General features: G+C 35.1%; 1 protein-coding gene across 1 annotated transcript; it reads left to right on the plus strand.

The window, feature by feature from the left end:
* The first annotated feature begins 902 nt into the window (after positions 1-902).
* LOC144445466 (protein FAM91A1-like) lies at positions 903-23,782 on the plus strand. Its single transcript, XM_078135024.1, has 22 exons — positions 903-1,055; positions 2,215-2,299; positions 2,609-2,818; positions 3,862-3,929; positions 6,276-6,305; positions 11,014-11,130; positions 11,500-11,590; positions 12,352-12,414; positions 12,786-12,892; positions 13,359-13,507; positions 14,084-14,196; positions 14,964-15,061; positions 15,471-15,557; positions 15,766-15,851; positions 16,310-16,438; positions 16,693-16,780; positions 17,009-17,119; positions 17,527-17,640; positions 18,023-18,086; positions 18,469-18,886; positions 19,368-19,437; positions 20,053-23,782. The coding sequence occupies exons 1-22, from the start codon at positions 984-986 to the stop codon at positions 20,197-20,199; spliced, it is 2,517 nt and encodes an 838-aa protein (XP_077991150.1). The 5' UTR covers positions 903-983; the 3' UTR covers positions 20,200-23,782.

Below are 23,782 nucleotides of genomic sequence, written 5' to 3' on the forward strand. Positions count from 1 at the left end.
ACCAGAAACACGCAATTTATTTTAGTTTGCCTTTAATATACATTACAAAAGAGATATTGGATATCGACTACCTCATGGTATGGTAGGTAAATTTGAAGTGAACAATTTTGCAAACGTAACGTACAAGGTAAACGACTGCTCCTGAGGTTTGAATGTTCAAAAATTTCGAATGAGAGGCCTAGAGAGAAGATTAATTCAAACAGACATATAACTGCATGTGTATATGTCTGTCTGTCTGTCTCTCTCCCCCTCACACTTTAATATTTTCTAGCCTGTTGAATTGCGGAAACCCTTCCCTTTTTATATAACACCATAAGCTTGAATAATACAATATGGGTACAATATACCATGGATGTATTACATCCATGAATATACATAGTCGATATAAATGGCGTGGTATCATTTCATCATTAGCTAGCGAAAAAAAAAGCATTAATTCGGCATGTCATGATTACGTATTGGTTACATAGGCTCAATATTATATTTCCTGTACGCAAAGTAAATATAATTGATTCTATACTAATATAAAGTGAAGAGTAATAATAAGTCGTGGTACTTGTGCCCGGGATCTGTGCCACCTTGCACGCCGGACCGCAAACCCTGTAAATAAATACGACCTAATGAATACGCTGACGTCACTGCACATACATACATTCACAGTCTGTGAGTTCATCCACATTGTGGATCACAAATCTTTTGATAGATAAACAAAAATGAATTAAGACATGTTAAAATTGTATTATATTGTTTGTTTAACTTTGATGCATTTATTGCTTCCTGCAAATTATCACCCTGTAGCACATTAGTCCTTATCGCAACGAAAAAACTGTCTACATATTAAGAAATAGGTGCAGGTCATGAATATATCCAACATGGCGGAGTTGTGGGAGTGAGACGTTTCATCGCACGGAAATATTTCTGTATTTTTTCAAATCAAAGGCATTTTTGACATCATCGCTTATTTTGACGACAGCAAAATCAAAATGAATGTGGAAGTGGAGTTTCACATTAGTCACAACTACCCATGGGCTAAACTACCGGCAAATACTAGACAGGTAACACAGCAAGAAAATTATTTTCTTCTTTCCATACCATTCCGATGTGATTCTAATTTTAGAGTAATTACTTTGGCCGACTTCTCGTTCTACTTCTACGCTAAATGTCTTGCAGGCCTATTCAGCAACTGACCCGAGTTAGTAAACACATTCCTCGTTTAGACTTTGTATGCACGTCAAGGATATTTTCGATAAGTTTGTATTAATTTGCAATAACTGTGGGCGATCAGCTGACATACATGTACATCTGTACGTATATACATGCATACACTAATGATGCCTACACATATCTGATTTCCACGAATCGAATTCCGTAGACTGTCTTCCCACTGAATGATGTACATACATGTCACCTGCCAAATATGACAATCGTTAGCCTACATACTGGTATATGTTCCGTTCTAATTCTAATAACATCGACTGTAGCGGTTTCGCTCCATCTCGGTTCCCTGTGCTAAAAGTTTTTCTTTGACACTTGGCAAACGGTTAGAAAATATATTGTAAAACGAAAAATGTTGAGCAACACAAAATTTTGAAAAGTAGCCGATGGAACAATTATACAATGTACATGTAGACTAGCTCAGTAGCTGGTTGTTTTTGTCAGCTACTGACCTGTATACTATCGTATAACTCTATCTGTAGCTACCACCTCAGTTGAGTGTGACAGATTGATGACATAGCCTTACAGTCTAGTACAACTTATAAGTGATCAGTTATACATTTCTAGTTCATCTTGATTCTTGACTAATTCAGCCCATCTAAAAGTGAGCATACATGTACATGCATGGATGTATGCTACCCCCTGCAAAAGATGCATAAAATGAGGAAAACAAGTTTACAATGATATGGTGTTTAATTATTTGATAACTTGAACCTGTTGCAAAAATAAAACAGACTAGAAATATATTGTCAAGTTAGATTTTAGATTCCGTTAATGAGAGGTAGTGTTAGTATGATGTTAATCTGCTGATCATCAGCTGTCTCCCACTCCCCAACCCACTTATCTTAGCCCCTGTAGCCAGGTTATTTGGAAAACATTCAATTATTTTGGAATCAAAATTCCATCAATTCTCCTCATAAGATAATAAGTGAAGCTGACTTGAAAGCCAGTATAAAGTTTATGTACGTATATCTTACACTTTGTTCTCTTTATTTACAGTTACTTGGCAACTCACAGAAGGAGTATGAGAAATGTATTTACAACTACAGTGTTAAGAATCAGTTGAGATTCAAAGGAAATTTAAGTGAGTTGTTTCTTTAGTCAATTCTGCTTTTCATTGATCTCTGCAATTAAAAGAAAATCGTTTATCCCCATCATGATAAATTTATCCCAATTGGAATGCCGTAATTTATCGTCAGTTATTCTTGACTGATAATGAGGAGAAAAATTGCTGTACACATTTACTGCACAGAGTGAATACAGATATTAAGTGCAAATATCAACAATGCTACCCAGGCTAATGTCCACAATCCATGGCATATTCAATCCTGTCTTACTGCACTTAGTATAAATTGTACCCTAAAAAATCAACACATGTGTTTCTTTTCTTTAGTTCGCCAGGTAAGGAAGGAGGAGAAGAAGTACTATGAAGGGTTATTGAAATACAGTCAGGATCACTTAATGTTGTATCCATATCATTTATCCGACATCATGGTCAAAGGATTGCGTATCACACCATTCTCTTACTACCTGGGTATTATGCATGACATCATGTCCAATGAAAGAAGTTATGACTCTCTGCCAAACTTTAGTGCAGCTGATTGTAAGTGTATCTATATTATTTAATAATATAAAAATAATCTTTATTTATACTGGATAGTTCTTTAAGCATATAAACACTTGTCTCCCAAGAAGTCCAGTGAGGGCCATCCCTCATGGGTTCAGTGCTAATGCAGGAGGTAACCAGAGTACCCGGGGAAAACCTGTGTTGTTTGGTAGAGTCACACTGAATGACACTCTTCTTACTTACAGTGTGGCAAATTTAATCGAACCCTGAATGGGGTTCGAACCCCGACCACAGTGGTAAGAGGCAAGTGGTTTAACCACTTCTGAATCATTTATTTCTTTTGGGTAACTTGATTTAATCAGTATAGATATGATAATTACCAATGCATAAATAGTGCATATTTTTTGTATAGCACTTTAGTAAAATACCCAAACTGTACTCAAAACGTTTTACAATTATTACTTTTGGCACAGACCCATAGTGCCATGAAGTTACTATTACAGGTACTTTCTCAACTCCATACAACCTGTTGCCATTCATTTCAAAATTAAGTTCAGACTAAAAAACCCTTCATATATGGTAGCACCCGCTGTCCTTACCAGGTCAGACATACATGAAAACGACAAAGTGTGAACCAATAATGTATATATTACAAGCCAGCCAGTCTAACCATTCAACCACCATGACTACACAACCAGCAATGTACAGATTACAAGCCAGCCATTGAACCATGAGGCTACTTTGATGAAGTGATTGTTTATAGATCCACTGTAAAGAGCAATGCACAAAAGCACCCCAGGTGTTAAAACTTTGCCATCTTTTGTTTTTCCAATAACTAGAGTATGGTATATTTCCACTTCAATAATTATATATTCTTGTTACCCCAAAAGTATTTTACTCCCAAGATTTGCCGTAGCAGTAACAATTATTCATTTAGTGGTCGACTCCATGACTTTCACTTTTTTTTATAGATGTGCATGAGAATAAGTCAACCTGCTTGTACTATTTTTACCCCCTAGCATGATGAAGATTATACAGGTACTGAGAATTGTGGTAAATTTCTTTGTATATTTCCTCAGGTCTAAGACTTCTTGGTATTGGTAGAAACCAGTATATTGATATAATGAACCAATGCAGATCATCCAAGGTAAATCCTCAAAAGTCAACTTTATATTTTCATTTGCATTGTCATATGATATTGTTTTGAATAATCAAGGGTTTGTCAATCTGTTTAGCATGCCTTTCAAAGTACTGAAGATATGTTCATGTACTTGGCGTGCCCTCACATGACCAGAAATTGCCATTATCCTTCAACTGATTGACAAATCAGAATGCCCCTTTCATACCGGTAGGCAGTAACATCATGTATCACCTTGGAGAAGTCATACACACTTGCTGCCATTTGATTGGAAGTCTGTGTAAAGAATGACCATATTTGGCAATATGATGTCAATTGTGACTAATCAGATTAGCTGAACATACCTTGCTATTTCAAAACATTACAATAGAGCCACATTTGATCATAGTACACAGCCAACATTTAACAGCCCAGTTTTGAATCAGGGTTGAAATTTAGATATGAAAAACATTTGTCTGGCAGAGCAACTGTATATGCATGTAGAAAAAGGAAGTCCAGAACAGAAAAATGATCCCATGTAGTCTTAAGATATGGCTCTACTGATGTGATAGCTCTAGTGTGATGGCTAGGGATTAAAATATTGACCTTTGAGAACAATACAATATTAATATTAATATTTGTTTTGTTAGATGTACAGAAAATCACAGACAACTGTTACATGTAGCTTCAAACACCAACCATTGCAGTTTTCTTCACTTACATTTATAGCTTATCAACTGTAGAAAGAGAGTTGGTATTACACATTCATGTAAACTGTGAAATCACATACACATATACATATCACACAACTTATGCAGGGTAGCAGACAAAGCAAGATGGTTGTCATATAAACAAGACATTTAGGTCAGAGGTCATTTGAAAATTTGCATGATTGTACAATAAAGTTTTCATTGAATTCTTTAGATAGTATTTACAGTTATATAAATCCTAGTATACATGTTGTAGCTGTAGATGATGTTAATTTTGTTTCAGATGTTTGGTATAACTGAAACTGTATTAGCCATTTTTGCACCTGTGTTTTAAAAACCTAAAGGGTTGATTCTGGAGGGGTACCTCAGGGGACACAGATAACTTGGGATGATGTACATTCTCTCAGCCAACACACTGTTGAGGAGAATTACTTTATGTTAAATACTGCTGGGATTAGAAAAAAGAATAAGATATTGAATGGATGTTCTTGTTCTTGAAAAACTGGTAATTGCTGGCATTTCATGTGGAGTCCAGCTACTCCCGGTACTTTGACTAGTAATAAGAATCAAATTTGCTAGCCCAATATCAGCATGATGTTAACACTGGTTTAGCCTGATGGTAACATATAGGATTGGTAGCCCTGCCAGTCACTAACATATGCTGGTGAGGTGTTAGTACCAGCCCGCTGGCATTGTTACTGCACAGAGCTAGCCAGGTGTTCACATACATGTACAGTTGGTGTAGCCATATCCGTCCTGCTGGTGTGGTGTTAGTGCCAACCTACTGACCAGCTGGTTACTGTATTGAGCTTGCCTAGTGTAAAGAGAAGAAACTGAATTCAATACCTGTGTACTACTACGACTAGTCAATCCTGTGATGTGATCGTTTATGATTAACTGAATTCTGTCATCCTCACACACATTTTGGTCAGAAAGGCAAACATATGACCTGTCAGTTCAAAGATTAGATTAAAATATTGTAATATTGGGAACTGGGACTATGAAACAAATCTTTCCCCACTTTGTACTCGTTGTATGCTGTTGTCATACAGAAGTCTAAATTTCAATTTATTTTGTAAGTATAATAGAGCCACCATCCATCATTTGACAATAAAATGGATAAGTAAGACAATAACTTTTGGAACACAGTGAGAAATAAAATAGAAATTACAAAGATAATAGTGTCTTATCTATTTCTTGGTATTAAAGCTTTCAATACAAAAATAGACAAACAAAAAATTGTAAGCTGATTGTTGGTCGAATGTAAATAAGTTATTGCTTGTTCCCATGTTTGGTATATGTACTACAGTGGTATACAGAAATCTGACATATGATATAGGGAATTCTGAATTCCAAGATTTACAGAAATCCTACACAATAATTCTAATATAATTCTCACTGTTGATTATAAGTGTACATGATGTACATGGTTTATATATACAATATACTAGTGTTGACAAAATATATATTTTACAAATTGAGACATTTACAGTGATGTAAACCCTTGTCACTTATTTCCTTGATTTTACCCTTGATTTTTACATTATCTTGTTAAGTTTTACCTTGGTATTCTTGGTGCCTTATTTTTTTGGTGCCATATTGTCACGACAACTAACTTTATGTTGTCCTTTTGCATGTTTTTGTTTTTCATGACCTCTGACCTCAGCCAACTATCCAACGCCCTGGTAGCATACAAGTAAGTGAGTCGGTTGACTGTTTGACCTCAGCTGCTTCTATGCTTTGACCTTTGGTGACCTCTGACCTTTCCTCCTTTTACCCCTTTGATGAACCCTCTTGCCATAATCTCATTTGCATTTCTTTGCACTGATAATTACTTTATGCAATATCTTCATCACTGCATATGATGTCATTTCTGTTCATTCACCTCAGTACAGTGTTTTTGCTAAGGATTGAGACAGAGAAAAAAAATTGATAAATTTATACAATTACACAAATTTATACAATTTATCGATTTCCTGCAATTTGATTTGGAAGGATAATCGGACGTCAGGATGGAGAAATATTGTAAAATATGTAATATTGGTATACTTTTCAATTGTGTATATATGTCATACATGTAGTTCTATGGTTCTGTTGGGGAATTCTGCAAAAGAGAGAGGTGTGGACATTTGTTTAAATACATTTAAAATCCTAACATTTGCTGAACTTGAGAGAAAAGAATTGTCACATTGATATTTTCCTAGATTTTATAACAAGTTTTGATATGAAATTGTGCAGAAAGTTTGATTTAAAGGGGATGGACATTTTGTGAATTCACTTTGTTCAATAAAAACTTCGATGAAAAAAAGAGATAAAATGTGTTGGTTTCTTTCACTTTCACTTATCATTATGGAGTTGGCATCAAAGTAAACTTAGGTGGAAGTGACATATGAGACGTGACATTGAAATTAGCATAACAATAGAGGCAGTTGACAATATGTTTAAAGTGGCCATATGGATGAGAATTTGGTATTCATTTTGGATTTCTATTTGATAAAACAGCTTCACTATGTTTTTATACTTGAAAAAATAATGCGAAAGAACATATACCAAGTCTATGTTCACAGCTCAATAAACTGCAAAACATTAAACAATGTGTAAAATGTTTGTTATTGTACGTACAATAACAAACTTTTTACACTTTTTGCATCTTTTTGCAATGTATTGAGTTATGAACATGGACTTGGTATATGTTCTTTCACATTTTTTTTCCAGTAGAAAAACATCGTGAAGATGTTTTATCAAATAAAAATCCAAAATAAATACCAAATTCTCATCCATATGGCCACTTTAACAGATGCTGCCTTGTAAGTATCATAGATCACTTCTGCCTATGGTTGGATTGATGCCAACTCCGTACTGATAAGGGAAAGTAAATGAAAACAATGCAATTTATCTCGTTTAATATCCATTAAAAAAAGTGAATTCACAAGATAACACGACCTCTTTAAAGTGGCCATTTGGATGAGGATTGGGGTATTTATTTTGGATTTTTAATTTATAAAACAATTTTATCATGGCGTCCTACTTGAAAAATCAATGTGAAATAACATTGTTTAAGTCTGTGTTTGTAAATTAATACATTGCCAAAAGCCAAAAAATGTGTAAAAATGTTTGTTATTGTACCTTCAATAACAAACATTTTAACACATTTTATTATGCTTTTGCAACTTATTGAACTACAACCAAGGACTTGGCATATGTTGTTTCACATTGATATTTCAAATAGGAAGCCATGATAAAATTGTTTTTTGAAATTAAAAATCAAAAATAAATACCCAATCCTCATCCATATGACCACTTTAATGAATACTTGTAAAATATACCAGAATGACAGCCCTTAGCAAAACACTGCAGTGAAATATCACCAGTCATCTACATGTATATCATCATGCAATCTCTTCACAATTGTAACAAATATTTAAAATCACTCACGTTTGCATAATTATCATCCATGTACATTTCAGTTATTTTCTTATAAGATCTCAATTTAAATGTCTATAAATGTACACTGTAATAAGACTGTGGGTTATCTTAGGAACTTTAAACATATTTCTACTAAGTTTAATATCCCTTATTGAAGTTTTACCCATGCTTATAACCAATGAATCTTTTTCAGTTGCTGTAATTTGAAGCTTGTAAATCTTCAGGACTCTGCGTTTTAAAGCATAACATTATATAATGGCAAACCCAAGTGTTCAACTGTCTCATACAATTGTTTGCTGCCATGTCACTCCATCTTTGTAATTGTTTGGTATAAGATCACCGCAATAGTCACAATCTTCAATCTGTAAAATTTTCGTAAATTGTTATATTCTTTGACAGTGTGTAAATGTTTGCAAAGTTATGAATATGTAAGAATCATTTCAGTATTGCAAGAGAGAGAGAGAGAGAGAGAGAGAGAGAGAGAGAGAGAGAGAGAGAGAGAGAGAGAGAGAGAGAGCGCGAGCGACAGAGAGATACAGAGAGAGAGAGAGAGAGATAGAGAGAGAGATAGAGAGAGAGAGAGCGAGCGACGGAGAGATACAGAGAGACACAGAGAGAGATAGATAGAGAGCGAGCAAGCAAGAGAGAGAGGAGATAGAGAGCGAGCGAGAGAGAGAGAGAGATAGAGAGAGAGATAGAGAGAGAGAGAGCGAGCGACAGAGAGATACAGAGAGACACAGAGAGAGAGATAGATAGAGAGCGAGCAAGCAAGAGAGAGAGAGGAGATAGAGAGAGAGAGAGAGAGAGATAGAGAGAGGAGATAGAGAGTGAGCGAGAGAGAGAGAGAGAGAGATAGAGAGAGAGAGAGAGATAGGGAGAGAGAGAGAGAGAGAGAGAGAGAGAGATAGAGAGAGAGAGGAGATAGAGTGAGCGAGAGAGAGAGAGAGAGAGAGAGAGAGAGAGAGAGAGAGAGAGAGAGAGAGAGAGAGAGAGAGAGAGAGAGAGAGAGAGAGAGAGAGAGAGAGAGAGAGAGCGTGCGCTATAAATTAAATAGATTCTGATCTACATGTACAATGTCACATCATACTTATATGACACTCCTAGAAGTAAGAATTCTCCCTGAATGAAGTACATGTAACTAGGGTGATGAATCCTCCTGTGACATCAATGTGTCCTTGAAATGAGGTAAAAGTTACATTTCTCAGCAACCGTGGGATTTGAACATGGTATGAAAACTGTTGACAATATGTTCAGCTACACGTAATGTTAGTTTCCTGATAATTGCTCTGCCATTGTTGTATTAGTCTCAGAGCAATTATTCGGAAACAAACATAGACACAAACTAAACTTGTAATTGTGACATGTTGATACAAGGTAACAATGGACATCAAACTAAGGTGGTGGGTCTGATAGCATGTGTTTTACTCAAATGTGGCACATACAACCACTTACACTCGCAGGGTGATTATACCAACATATCAGGACTGATAACATATCATCCATTGTGTAATCTACCACAACAATAGTTTTACTTTGTGTTTATCTTGTTTGGCGATACTATATTTTCCTTAGTAATATTAATAAGGCTTAACAAACATTTACATCTTGTTTCATGTTAGTGTTCACTGACTCTGTTTGATACAACCACACAGAAACCAATAGGAAACTGAAGTTGGTTAAAATAAAAATCAAGTGAATTTTACCTTGAGTGTGAATTTGCATGGCCGTCATTTTGAATTCTGAACTCTCTACTCACACTGGGTGTTTTACATGTGAAAATTAACTAGTAATCTGCTGCCCTCACAGTCCGTCTTATGCGAAGCTCTCAGAAACAAGTCTGATACTTTATTATTATAATCATTAATAATACTGGCAATAGGTGTCACATTTTCAATCTAGCCAATCAAAACAACCTTTATGAATAGCTTCATGTTATACTCTGAGACTCACAGCCAATCAAAATTACCTTTATGAATGGCTTCATATTATACTCTGAGACTCACTGCCAATCAAAACAACCTTTATGAATAGCTTCATGTTATACTCTGAGACTCACAGCCAATCAAAATGACCTTTATGAATGGCTTCATATTATACTCTGAGACTCACTGCCAATCAAAATGACCTTTATGAATAGCTTCATATTATACTCTGAGACTCACAGCCAATCAAAACAACCTTTATGAATAGCTTCATATTATACTCTGAGACTCGCAGCCAATCAAAAAGACCTTTATGAATAGCTTCATATTATACTCCGAGACTCACTTCATGTTGATAACCTCGGATCCAGAGATGCAAATATCTATATGAGATGTTATATTAGGAATGATAATATAACATGACACATGCGATGAATATTTCATTTTGAAAGAATATTTTGGGTATTGACAAGACTAAAAAACGACAGAGAGAACTGTAGAAATCTATTCAACTTTCTGTAAAATAAGAGTTGTACAAAATTACTTACTGTGCACCACATTGTACAGTCTTGCTGCTAGATCCATTGGGCATTCTGTTCACTGAAGGTGACCAAAGGTCACTAGTGAGGGCGATAGCCACCCTCATTATTTATCACTGTATCAGAAGAAAACCTGAGGTCTAGCAGCTAGACTACACATTGTACTGCATAGTGGAAACCAACTGTACTAACCAAATTATCCAGGCTGGGATTACAAGTCATCTCCAATCTACACACTGCATGTACATGTATAGCACCCCCCCCCCCCAAACTGACAGTAAGGATTGAATAGCACCCCCTCCCCTCCCCCAAGTATCATCATATAATCACAGCATACAGATATACCCTGTATTTATGTAGGGCATGTACATGCTCAAGTAAAGATGCAGCATCTAAATTACTTGTAATTCTCATCTCCATTATTAAATATTTCTGTGTCTAAGTTTATGAATTTAACGTCATATGGCACAGATTTTCAAGTAGCTCATCATAGCTTTCTGTGTCTGTCTTTGTCTAGAAATTTTTCCGTCGCAAACCAATCAGAGACTTACTGCCTTTAAAGCCAGTGGAGGAAGTGATCATAGAACCATGGTGGGTTGTACAGGCAGGTTATATCACAGAGGAAGATATTAAGGTATATACAAATACACAGTATACACCTATTGTGACTCTCTATACATTCATGACACTCATCAAAATAATTTGAACTGGATGGGAGTTCAATACTACACTTTTACAACACTTACTACATGTACACCTGGTTAGCAGCCTCACAGGATAGCCAGTATTTAAATTACCTTAAAATTTGAATAATGTTCACCTGGTAAGAAGCATCACCCAAAATGTTATTATATATTTACATGGTACTCTTAGTTAGAAACATCACATGTACCTGCCAATTTTTATTAGTAATTTGCATATTATGGAGATATTTAGACGTACACCTGGTTAGAAGTCACACTCTTACCATTTCATGTTAATTACCATAGTAATTATTCTTCAGGTATGCACACCTGGTGAGAAGCATGCCATTGATAGGATAATAGACAGTGGTCCCCAGCAGGCTGGTGACTTTGACTACAATGTGGTGCATAGTAAGTCATTGTGTCTTTAAAACACTCTTACTTTTGGTAGATTTGTACATTTCACAGTTAGCGGAATATCCAACAGTTCTCCATGGTTGTAGTCTAAGTCTTGTAGTCAGCCCCTTGGGTCTGTATTTTTTAAGGTGAATAAAGCTGAAAGGTGAAGAGTACCTCAGTCTTGGATAGAGCCCTCAGTGGCAATATTCAGTCACTTCTAAAGTTAGCAAAATAATCAGAGGGGGTCTAGCAGCTAGACTATCTGTTTGTATGCCTATCATTTTCTGATATCAGACTAGAATTTACCACTGATGAATTTCTGAATACCCATTATATTTAATCTAGGTTCTGATTTCAATGACATTTGGTTGAAAAAGCTCATTATATATAAGATAGAAGCCATCTGTACTTACTATAAATAAATTTTTCAAAAGACTGTCTTTGAAGTAACACGAACGAAGTATTAGGAAGGAAAAAAATAAAGTCACTATGAAACAAGAAGTATATTGTGTATCCTCTAAAGGCCAGGGATTCTGTTCCAGGTTCTCACATTTGTCTTATCCTATCAGTGGAGCCATAAGAATTACTTAGGATTATTGTTTTATTTCGGACCAACTTGTTCTATAGCTCTGATGGACAAATGTTTTCTTACCTGATTCAGATCTGATATTGGCCATCTCTGATATCTGATGGTCAAAATAAAAGGAATAATTTAGTAATTTGATAAAATGATTTGATAAATTATATATTATTATTTTATTTTTTTTTGCTAGAATTATACACCAAGGGTTTAATATATTTAGATGTACCCATGGGTGATGAAGATTGCATTATTGGTAAGTTATCAATAAATCTAACACCATGTGCACTAAATGTTTGTGCAGTTTGTGTTCATAAATTTAACTTCATTTTTACACATTTTTACACCAAGAAATATGAGTAGCTCACCATAGACTGAATATTTGCATAGATGAGCTTTCAATTTTTTCATCATTAGTTCTGTATACACATTTAGTAGTGTTTGTGCACTGGATATTGAAACATAACAGTGCATTTCTGATTGTAGAGGAAACAATTTTGCAAAAATAAAAAACAAACAAACAAACAAACAAAACCAAAACTAAAAAAATACATGATTTATTTATAAAGTATATATATAAGTATGATTGAAATATGATTAATATTTGTTACCTTCTTTATCATACAGTGCCACCATTGGAAGGTTTTGTGATGAACAGAGTCACTGGAGATTACTTTGAAACCTTGCTGTACAAGATATTTGTATCTATAGACGAACACACCAACATTGCAGAGGTAGGAATAGAAGACTTGCTGAAATGTCTACATCTTTATAGCTGTTGTAGGTGAATGAAATTGGAAAAAAGATATTATTAACTGATGTATGAGTAGAAATAGTGTCAGACTTTATCCATTGCAATCAATCAATCAATTAACCAATAAGTTATCAATGGACATTGATGTAATTTCACTCACAGCAAAATGGTGTCTCCGATAGCAAATTGTCTTCAAGTGACCACACATTCAACCTCATTCAGTGTTTACACTATCTTGATTACAGGGTGATTATATCCGTATAAACCAAGGCACTACTATCACCAACTTGTGTAATTTACCACATCAACATTAACAGTTTTAGTTTGTGTCAGTCATAGAAAAGTTTCCATAATAAAATAATAGAAAAAATGTATAGAAGTTTTTTATTTATTCATTTACAGGGTATGTTCACTGTTGTTAACAGTTATTTATTGTTTGTCCACAGTTGTCCAATGTACTGCAGATAGATCTACAATTGGTCAAAAATGCTGTCTCTGTGTACTGTAGGCTAGGATTTGCCAGGAAGAAAGGAGTTGACCTGGATCCAAATACTCTACATCCAAGCTGGAGAGATAAACAAATTGCACCAAAGAAGTAAGTGACAAACACACATGTAGTCATTAAATAACTTCAATAATAAAACACTATACTCCAAATACTGTTATCCTGCACCTTATAAGCCGTACAGAATCATCATTGCATACCAACCACCTTTTAGAAGCTTTGTATACACAATAAACACTTGGATAGAACTATATTGTATCTCTTACTGGAAGCCTCTCGAAGTAAGGAATCCCACATTGGTCAATTGATAAATTGTGTTGGGGCATGTGCACATATTCAAACAATGTTCCACTTGATGAGTGTGTATTGAATGAAAAATAGGAATGAAAATTTTCAAATAAGTCAAGGTGCCAGTCAGGTATACCAAGCACTTGCTAGAAGCTTTTCATACACAACAAGTGCTTAGATAGAACTATCTTTAACTGGAAGCCTCTAGAAGTAAGGAATCCCACATTGGTCAATTGATAAACTGTGTTGGGGCATGCACACATATTCAAAAAATTTTCTATTTGAATAAAAAAATGGAATGAAAAAATATCCAGATAATTCAAGATGTCAGTCAGGTTGAATTATTTATTAGTGGTGTAATTCATGTTTTTCTTTCAGACCAAGTCATGATGAACAGTTATTGATAGACTGGACAACTACTATTAATGAAAGAAATTCTGCATCGGATCCCTCGGATGATACGCCAGAAACTGCTAGTGTTGAAGAGGCAGGTAAGAATCAACTCAGCACTCGTATAACATATACACATACTAAAATGGAAGCTGCAAAAAGGGAATGGGCAAAGTTGTTAGAGAGATATACATAAAGTTAATAAAAATCTAGCGAAGCATTCTCAATTGAATGAGTCCCAAATTAACAATCACTACCATGTGTGACGTTTTATTATATTTTGTGATCATTTATTTGCAGGTAGAGATCATTAGGGTTTAGTAAATATTGGGCAGTGTAGTCATCTCTAAACATGCACATTGTTTATGAATATTCAGGAAATTAATGGTAACTTTGACTCACACAGAATGCAATGTATAGAAGTGTGTAGAAGGACCAGGGTATAAATCCAATATTTTTGGTTCAAACATGTTTGACTTGTCTAATACAAGGTATAATTAGATGTTATTCCGCAGCATTTTTCTTCATTTCGCCAAGGAAGATATGAGTGACCTAAGGGGCCTTGTCAATATCAGTTGCTAGATGAGTGATGATAAAACTCTTAGGTCAGAAGTATTTACCGGCTGCATGAAATAAGATATTGGGAATAATATAATTATACCTCCTCAACCATACTGCATGAAATTGAGAAAAATAATAGTGATTGGGAATGTTTTGACTCATATTTCGAGCACCGCTGAACCAGTGACGTAGACATGGGTTGTTATGATGTACAACATACAGGGTATGCAATTCATATTTTCTGTTCAAAGACTATAACTTGGCATGTGCATAGTATAATATACACTTTGTCTGTTTTATGTTTTAGAAACTGGAGTAAGTGGAAGTAGTGGTCACAGCAAGAGAATAGCATTTTTATTTGATTCAACTCTGACTGCATTTCTTATGATGGGGAACCTATCACCAGTAAGTTATACCTCCATAGTTTATATGTACATTCAACACTGACTGCATTTCTTATGATGGGGAATCTATCACCAGTAAGTTATACCTCCATACTATATGTACATTCAACACTGACTGCCTTTCTTATGATGGGGAATCTATCACCAGTAAGTTATACCTCCATACTATATGTACATTCAACACTGACTGCCTTTCTTATGATGGGGAATCTATCACCAGTAAGTTATACCTCCATACTATATGTACATACAACACTGACTGCATTTCTTACAATGGGGAACCTATCACTACTGGCACTGTGTGTTGAATCTAGACATTAACTAGTTCCTCTCGATCTGTGTATGTCCTCCATCACATCATACGTTCAATCCATTCTAAAACAACTAATTTCTGTTTATTTATGTTCCAGGGTTTAAAGAGTCATGCGGTAACAATGTTTGAAGTTGGTAAACTATCGGATGAATCACTCGACAGCTTTCTGACTGAGTTAGAAAAGGTAATAACCAACGAAATATACATATCAACCACATTATTGATAATGTCAAGGGCCATGTATCTTCAAACTGGAAAATGGACTATTTTGATACTTTTTATCAAATATAGTACAAGTTATGTATATAGCTGTTTTGATTATTAAGTAGATGTTATTTCATGTACAAATGAATGTTATCAATTAATACTATTTTCTACTTTGTTAATATCAGGTTCCACAAGAGAATGTAGCAGAAGGAGAAGCACAGAGATACTTTGATCACGCTGTAACACTGAGGAACACAATTCTATTTCTAAGGTATAAGAACTTTTGATCACGCTGTAACACTGAGGAACACAATTCTATTTCTAAGGTATAGGAAAACTCAGCCCTTGTATTCAGATGAAAATTTAGGTACAAAAACAGTGCAGAACTATAGAAAGAGTTTATCTAGAACAAAAGAATGATAATTCTAATGGCCTTCAGTAATAATATAACTCTAATGCAATGACCCATGATTAAAACATCTTTTCACGGAGATCAAAGAGGAAGCTGGTTTGCCTAAGCATTATTTCTTGTACAGAAGTACAGAAAAGCCTTTTTCACCAAACCTGTAAAAAGTTGAAAAACAGGTGTTTGTTTTGACCAGCTTTTTGCACCTATTTACACCTCTTCGAATTGATCAGTCGTGAGGGACATCGAATGAGGAAAGAAAGAATGTTAATTTTCCGAATAATAATGGAAGTATGTTTTTCTACATTTTATTATGTTTGCAGACATAATAAAGATATAACACCAGATCCTGATTTTCATAATACTGGTATGAGTATAGATCTATTACGTTGTGAAAGTCTACTAGGATTGGACCCTGCTACATGTAGTAGAGTTCTCAACAAAAATTATGAGTAAGTTATGAAATTTGATCTGATATTATTTGAATATTTGTTAAATTCTGAAGCGTATATGATGTCAATTATCGATTTACTTCTTGATTCTTTCAAACGATGTTATGTAGAATGGAATGTTGTGTTGTGTCAGCTTTCTGACGTTCGTACACATATGATGTCAATTATTAATTTGCTTCTCAAATTCTTTCAGTGTCTCTGCTTTGACGTGTGGTGGGGAAAGTAATTATATTTCTGTTACTGTTTTCTTTCAGATTACTTGTATCCATGGCACCACTCAGTAATGAAATCCGCCCAGTCAGTTCATGTACACCACAACATATAGGACCAGCTATACCTGAGGTATGTCATTTCTAAACACTGAGTGTGTGTATGTCAAGACCCAGCTATTCCAGTTATGTCAATTCTACCTTACAACCCACTGTTATTTCATCACCATCTGATGCGTTGATGGTTGAGTTCAGTGTCAATTGTAGAAATTATTATTTCTGGTTCATTGATAGGTAAACTGATAGTTGTAATAATTTAGACTTGCTGTTAATTTCATCATTATTTCTGGTTCATTGATAGGTGAACTCAGTATGGTTTAAGTTATACCTGTATAATCTAGTGGGTTGTGGTCCACCATCTCTACTACTCATGAAAGGTACCAGGTTAAGAAGACTACCAGATATCTTTCAGGTAAGTCAGTCATCAGGAAAATTGTGACTTCAGACACAAGATATTGGAAACATGTCGTAGAAAGTCACAATACTTGCATATATAGAGACCCGGGATACGACCGTAAGTTCTCACATTAGCATTATCCTATCATTGGCACTACAAGGGGTAAATAGCATTTGTTTTGTTCATGATCAGCTTTTGCCATAGCTCTGCCAGATGAAAAATTTGTCAAATCTAAATTTTAATCCTGAATCAAACTTAGCCTCTAAGGGTCAAGTCACAGAAGATAATTTTGGGTTGTAATAAATACCTGAAAATGAAAACCTAATGACAATTGTTGTCTCCAACTTTGTAAATCTATTTTTCTAAAAATATTATATTGTCATTGAATGCCGTATTAAGTCTTACTTTGTGTTGGTTTTCAGGATTATGAGAGACTATTGATTACAACATGGGGTCATGATCCAGGCGTTGTCAGTACATCTAATGTTTTACTAACATTGAATGATGCACTGACACACTCGGCTGTACTAGTACAGGTAGGTTTGGACCAATACATATGCACACACTCATACTCACACAGACATGTGAATGATACATACATACACACATACATACATACATACATACATACATACATACATACATACATACATACATCAAAGTAAGGAGCTCAAGGAGAGATACCTTTAGTCAGAATCCCTGGATTATTGAAGATACATTATACCCAACTGGTACAATACTTGTAAAGTTGTTTCATCATGTTTGCACTCCTGTATATGTGTGTGGTTACCCAGGAATTATATATTTGAAATTTGTCCAACATACATGGAGATACTGATAGAATAAATTAAGTAGCATTTCTATTGAAAAGTGTTAGATAAATAATGACTGATAAAAAAAAATTACGTCTTCACGTAGGCCCATGGATGGCAGAATGATGGAGATGTGGTGTTTGTACCTTTCCCACTAGCTAAGACATCAGGTAGGTGCTTTTATGAAGACAAATTATCGTTTTAGATTTCCTGTAACTTAATACTATGAAATGTGTCAAAAGTATTGCAATAAATGAATGTTTTGTAATTTGATACAAGTCAACATGTCCTGTTGTCTATGTGAAAATCTTTTTGAAAGTTAAGGACACCACAAGAAAGTTACATTGGCTGCAACTGGGTACTAGATTTTGTTTTGAATGAATGGTGAAAATCTTTTTGAAAAGTTAAAGGACACCACAAGAAAGTTACATGGGCTGCTACTCAGTACTAGATTAGGCTTTGAACGAATGGTAAATTAGTCAATTACATGATTGTATATAATTCTTATGTCGATGTGACTTAACAACATTTTCCATATATTATGATACATAGGTGCGTTTAACAGAAACAAAATGGAAAGCCATTCAGTGATCAAAAAGATATCGAAAAAACTGGACCTGACTCACTCCTGTGGGTATGTGACCATGCTGAAAAGTGGCAGAGCAGAAGACCTGTGTTTACAAAGTCAGAAGGAGTCTCAAGTCATGCAAGAATTACAAGATGCAACAAAAGACCTCCCTGAGAGTGACGCAGAACACTTGTCACCTAGCAACCCAGAAATTGTTGCCAGGGCAATGAGAGATCAATTGACACTGAATGTGCCGAGAAGTCCAAGTGGAGTGAATGTTGAGGATAGTGAAGATGACTGGGTGCCTTTAGAATTATGTTTTGGTATTCCGTTATTTGATGATTGTGTAAATAAAGAAGTGTGCCAAAGAATAGCTAAACAGAATCTATGTGATAGAGAAAGGTAACACATTCATTCAGTTAATAGTTGAAAATATTTACCCAATGACATGGACTTTATCTTACATTATGATTGTGTATGTACACGCATGTGTGTGTATGCATGCGTGCGTACATGTGTGCATAATTATGTATGTATACATGCATGTATGCATGTGTGGGTGTATGTGCGTGTATAATGTACATATATACTGTATACATATGTATGTGTGTGCTGTGTGCATGCATGCATATGCTTGTGGATGTATACATGAGTGTGTGTGGTTGGGATGGGATGAGGAGCGGGTTTAATGTTCATATTTGTGACTATCCAGATGTATATCTAGAGATTTTTTTAATATTATATTAGATTCAATTTGATGTTAATTTGAAGTTATGTTAAATTCACTTTAGGACATATCAATATCAGTATGATTGATCATTTTATGCCAAATAACTAAATTGTTAATGAAATGTTTATTTTATTCTGTTTTTCTCTTTTACAGTTTATCTCAATTACTACATTCCAGTAGAAAACTCTCCCTGCAACTACTTTCTTTTATTGAAGCTCAGCAGGTAATCTACCTTTGCACAATTGATATATGTATTTATTATTCCTACATGTATTATAATAGAGTATGAACCTAGTTGTGCAAAATGTTAAATCGAAAGTATTTTTTTTTAAAAACGACATGCTGCAAAGGCAAAAACTGTAACAATAACACTAACTCCAAACACCTAAGACAGACAGATGTGAACAGACACAGACACAGACAGACAGACAGACAGACATGCAGAGACACAGATTTCACTATGCCTATAGCACTACTAAACCTCAGTTTAGACGACAGACAGACACAGACACAAACAGACAGACAGACAGATTTCACCATGTCTGTAGCACTACTAAACCTCAGTGCAGTTGTGCTAAAAATCTAACACAGAGACAGACAGACATCATAACTTGAGACATACTTTCACTGTACAGTTATAGGTAGTCATATGTTTCAGATTAGTAACTATGTTTTTGCTTTGGTTTCACAAATCTAATAGAGAGAGGAACATTTGCTTTGTACACTATTACCTGCATGGACCGTGTTAAAATAACTGGGAAGTTGAAGTGTAGTGTTGATGTACAGACTGTCACTATTTCTCAGTGATAACATCACATGATCCCATTCTATATTACAGGATGTGCCAGTTATAGAGGACCCAACTGCAGACTCTACTGCACATCACACACCTGGAGTAAAACACACTGCCGAATCCTGTATACCTCTACCAACTAGAAATCTATTATTCTGTGACACTACCTTAAAAGTCTGGAACCAATACTAAACAATGGCCCATGGATTTTGCTGTAGCCCATGTTTTCACATGATACTGGATAATGGCCCATGGGTTTATAGAGTGGCCCATATTTGTATACAATATGTAACAGTGGCCTATGGGTTTACTCAGTGGCCCATGTTCATATACATGTACAATACTGAACAATAGCCCATGGGCTTATACAGTATTTTAACCCATGTCCTCATTCAATACTGGACAATGACCCATGGATTTCACTGTAGCCCATGTTTTCACATGATACTGGATAATGGCCCATGGGTTAATACAATGGCCCATGTTCATATACAATACTGAACAGTAGCCCATGGGCTTATACAGTGACCCATGTTCATACAATGTGGAACAATATGGAACAATGGCCCATGATTTTATACAGTATTAAACAATGGACCTATACAATGGCCCATGATCTTAGACAATACCAAACAATGGCCCATGGCCCTATACAATGACCCATGATTTTATTCAATACTAAACAATGGCCCATGGACCAAAACAATGACCCCATGACCTAAGACAATACTGGCCCATGGGCTTTTACAGTGACCCATGATCTGAATGATGGCCAATGGGCATACACAAGGTGTTTTTTTTTTAATTTAATAAACAGACACAAATGATATCAATGTACTTGTATTTACAGTGTGATAAACATCAGAGTAGACTTGTGAATTTGTACATCTGCCTAGCAACCTATCAGCTGGACTGACAGGGTAAACACAGACAAGAAGCCAATCACAGATCCTGTAATCCTCATTTGCATATATACCATACCTAATTTAAATATGAGTTGAAATTCTGATATCACTATTTTTATTAGTATTGTTACACTTGAGACGTTGGTGAGTGAGTTGAAATTTAAGACTTAATGCATATAACAAGTAAGTGTGCTCACACACACAACAGACATTAATTTTTGTGTCTCTAGATAAAATACTCGGGTGTTACCAAGGAAACAAGGTAGTAATAGTCAAAGTAGTTCCATGACTACTAGTACTACAACATTATAACTGATGATTTTGATAGGTAGATGATGACATCATCAGCTTGTGTCTTGATTGGCTCTGCGGGAGTTTCCTCCTATCTTTGGCAACATTGTCTGCATATCCTGGAGTCACAACAAGATTTGTCTCCCACTTACAGCTGACTTGTGCACACTTTCTCTTCATCGCTTATATTTTCACAAGGACTTTTTAGTGGTAAAGTTTATGTCAAATTTACATTCTTGCAAAAAAATTTGATCAGTGAAATTTTAATACATACTGAGTATGTGGAAGTGACACCTGACCTTCGCATATCAATGTGTAACAGAGTTATGTAACACCTGGTACATATTTAAAGCAATCTGATTAAAATATGATGTGTACATAGGCTACATACAGCTCTTTTATTTACCTTTACTTCATCATAATTATTATGTCTTTTACATGCATCTTGTTTAGATAAGACGCTGGTAGATGTATAATTATGTTTACAAACTTCCAATCAGAGTATGAAAGATGAACTACTGCAACACATTGATATATTACCAGAGTAGGATTGTGGCTTTATACAAAATTTAGTAGGTTCAGTACCACAATAAAGAACTTGCAATCCAGACTGAGCATGCTCAAATGTAAAGGACTATGCCATGGGATTATCTGTGGTTTAATATCATAATACCTAATCTGGAGCTACTCATTAAAATAAACCTCCCACAATTGTCAGGGTAACTATGAATCGATTATTTGTGGTTACAACAATGTATCAACATTGTTTACAATACTAATTGATTAGTATTTATTATTACATTTCCCATGATGCAACATTCAACATGGCGGGTTTGCAAGTTCCCTATTGTGCCTGTCATTACTGATAACTTTAATCATAACAAATGTCAAATTTACAATGTAGCCCCTCTTATAGTTGCCAAGGTTTATTGTGTTATACATCACTCTGTATGTCTAGCTGTGATGATGTCATCCAATAGACAGGGTTTATTTGCAACTATGAATATTTATGAATATTATTGTGCAACCATTCAGGAGTGTATCAAAGTAAACTGTTTTTAAACTTTGCTGCTGTGTAAGCAATGTCGTGACTACTATAGATACATCTCTGTCGGTGCATCAGGAGAAGTTCAGTAAATGTATCAATATGTTACTGTAACAGTTCTTCATCGTTCAGACTTCAATTGGAAGTGCTGTTAAAATATGACAACTCAACTTCACCATGATAGTAAAACTTTCTTTTTTTTAATAATCGGATAGAATGGTATCATTATAAACATTATTCTTGTCTCTCTGACACAAATGCACTAAACTTATAACCTTCACTATTCTGATCTGGACTTGGGTCATCTCAACATATGTTTAGGAACACACCTGATAATCAATATTCAAAGTTGAAATTAGTTGACTCTTTCATGTAGCCAAGGGTTCAAACCACTTATATATGGTGAAGTTGTATTCTGATTAAGACTGTATTAATCAGAAAAGTTCTCCTTTTTGATTGGCTTATCCCATCTACCAGTGCAAATTCATTAAGATTTACATCACATGGGGATGCCAGACTCGGTGTATAGATTTCAAATCAACTAAGAATTTCAGCTCGTTTTCTGGCTGACAATTCACAAATATAAAATACTGAATTGTTTTCCTAAGTGTGTATTGAGAAGACAAAGACGAGAGCAGTATAGTAAAAGTTTTAAGTTTATTATTGACATAGTGACGCAATATTTGATGAATGCACAGACCACTTCTAAGTAGGTGAAATACAAACTTCTGAGACACGTTGAGATGCATGATTAGTGCACTCCAGTGTGATGCATCTTACAGATTAGCTCAGACTTGTGGTCAATGCGGTCTTTGTATCAAATACAGCGGATATCAAAATACCATTCAGCAGCTCTGTTTGATACATTCACGGAGAAACCAATCAGAAACTGTACATGCTACACTTTAAGATAGCAAGATTGAATGAATATAGTTTTTTGTGACATTTTGTGTAAATGAAAAGAACTTAGTGTATGAAGGCATCAAATGCAGATGTCAAAACATTGGCACCCACATGTCTGTGTTTTGTTACAGTACGTTAGTTTTAAATTGTTTATTTCATTCAGACTAAATGTAGCAATACATTGTGATCTTGCTATTCAGGTGTAGCATGCATAGTTTCTAATTGATGTCTGCATGTTTGTGTCAAAACGTGCTGTTGAACGGTATTATGAATTTGCTGCATCAATGCTTCGTCACAAAATCAACAAGTACACGTACTGAACTCTCAAATTCCATGTTAATATTGACAGTAGATGTACGTGTAGAACAAGGCTAGACAGTAGAATACATGTACAACAAATCTAGTGAGAATTGCTAAGTTCCACTCAAATGATTTTATTTCTTTCACTTTTCAGTGCAATCACAATGCATGCTTTATATTTGTAAAAACGATGCTTTAAATGATGGAGTTTACAGCATGCATTTTGGATATTGGGTTGTGTCAAACAAAATCATCCTATTTTCTGCCTTATAATAGTTCTGTACATTTGTAGATGTAACCAAGAAACTTGTACAATAAAAACCAACCCTAA

This window comes from Glandiceps talaboti, chromosome 14 (assembly GCF_964340395.1).
Source record: "Glandiceps talaboti chromosome 14, keGlaTala1.1, whole genome shotgun sequence".
NCBI classification, from domain to species: domain Eukaryota; kingdom Metazoa; phylum Hemichordata; class Enteropneusta; family Spengelidae; genus Glandiceps; species Glandiceps talaboti.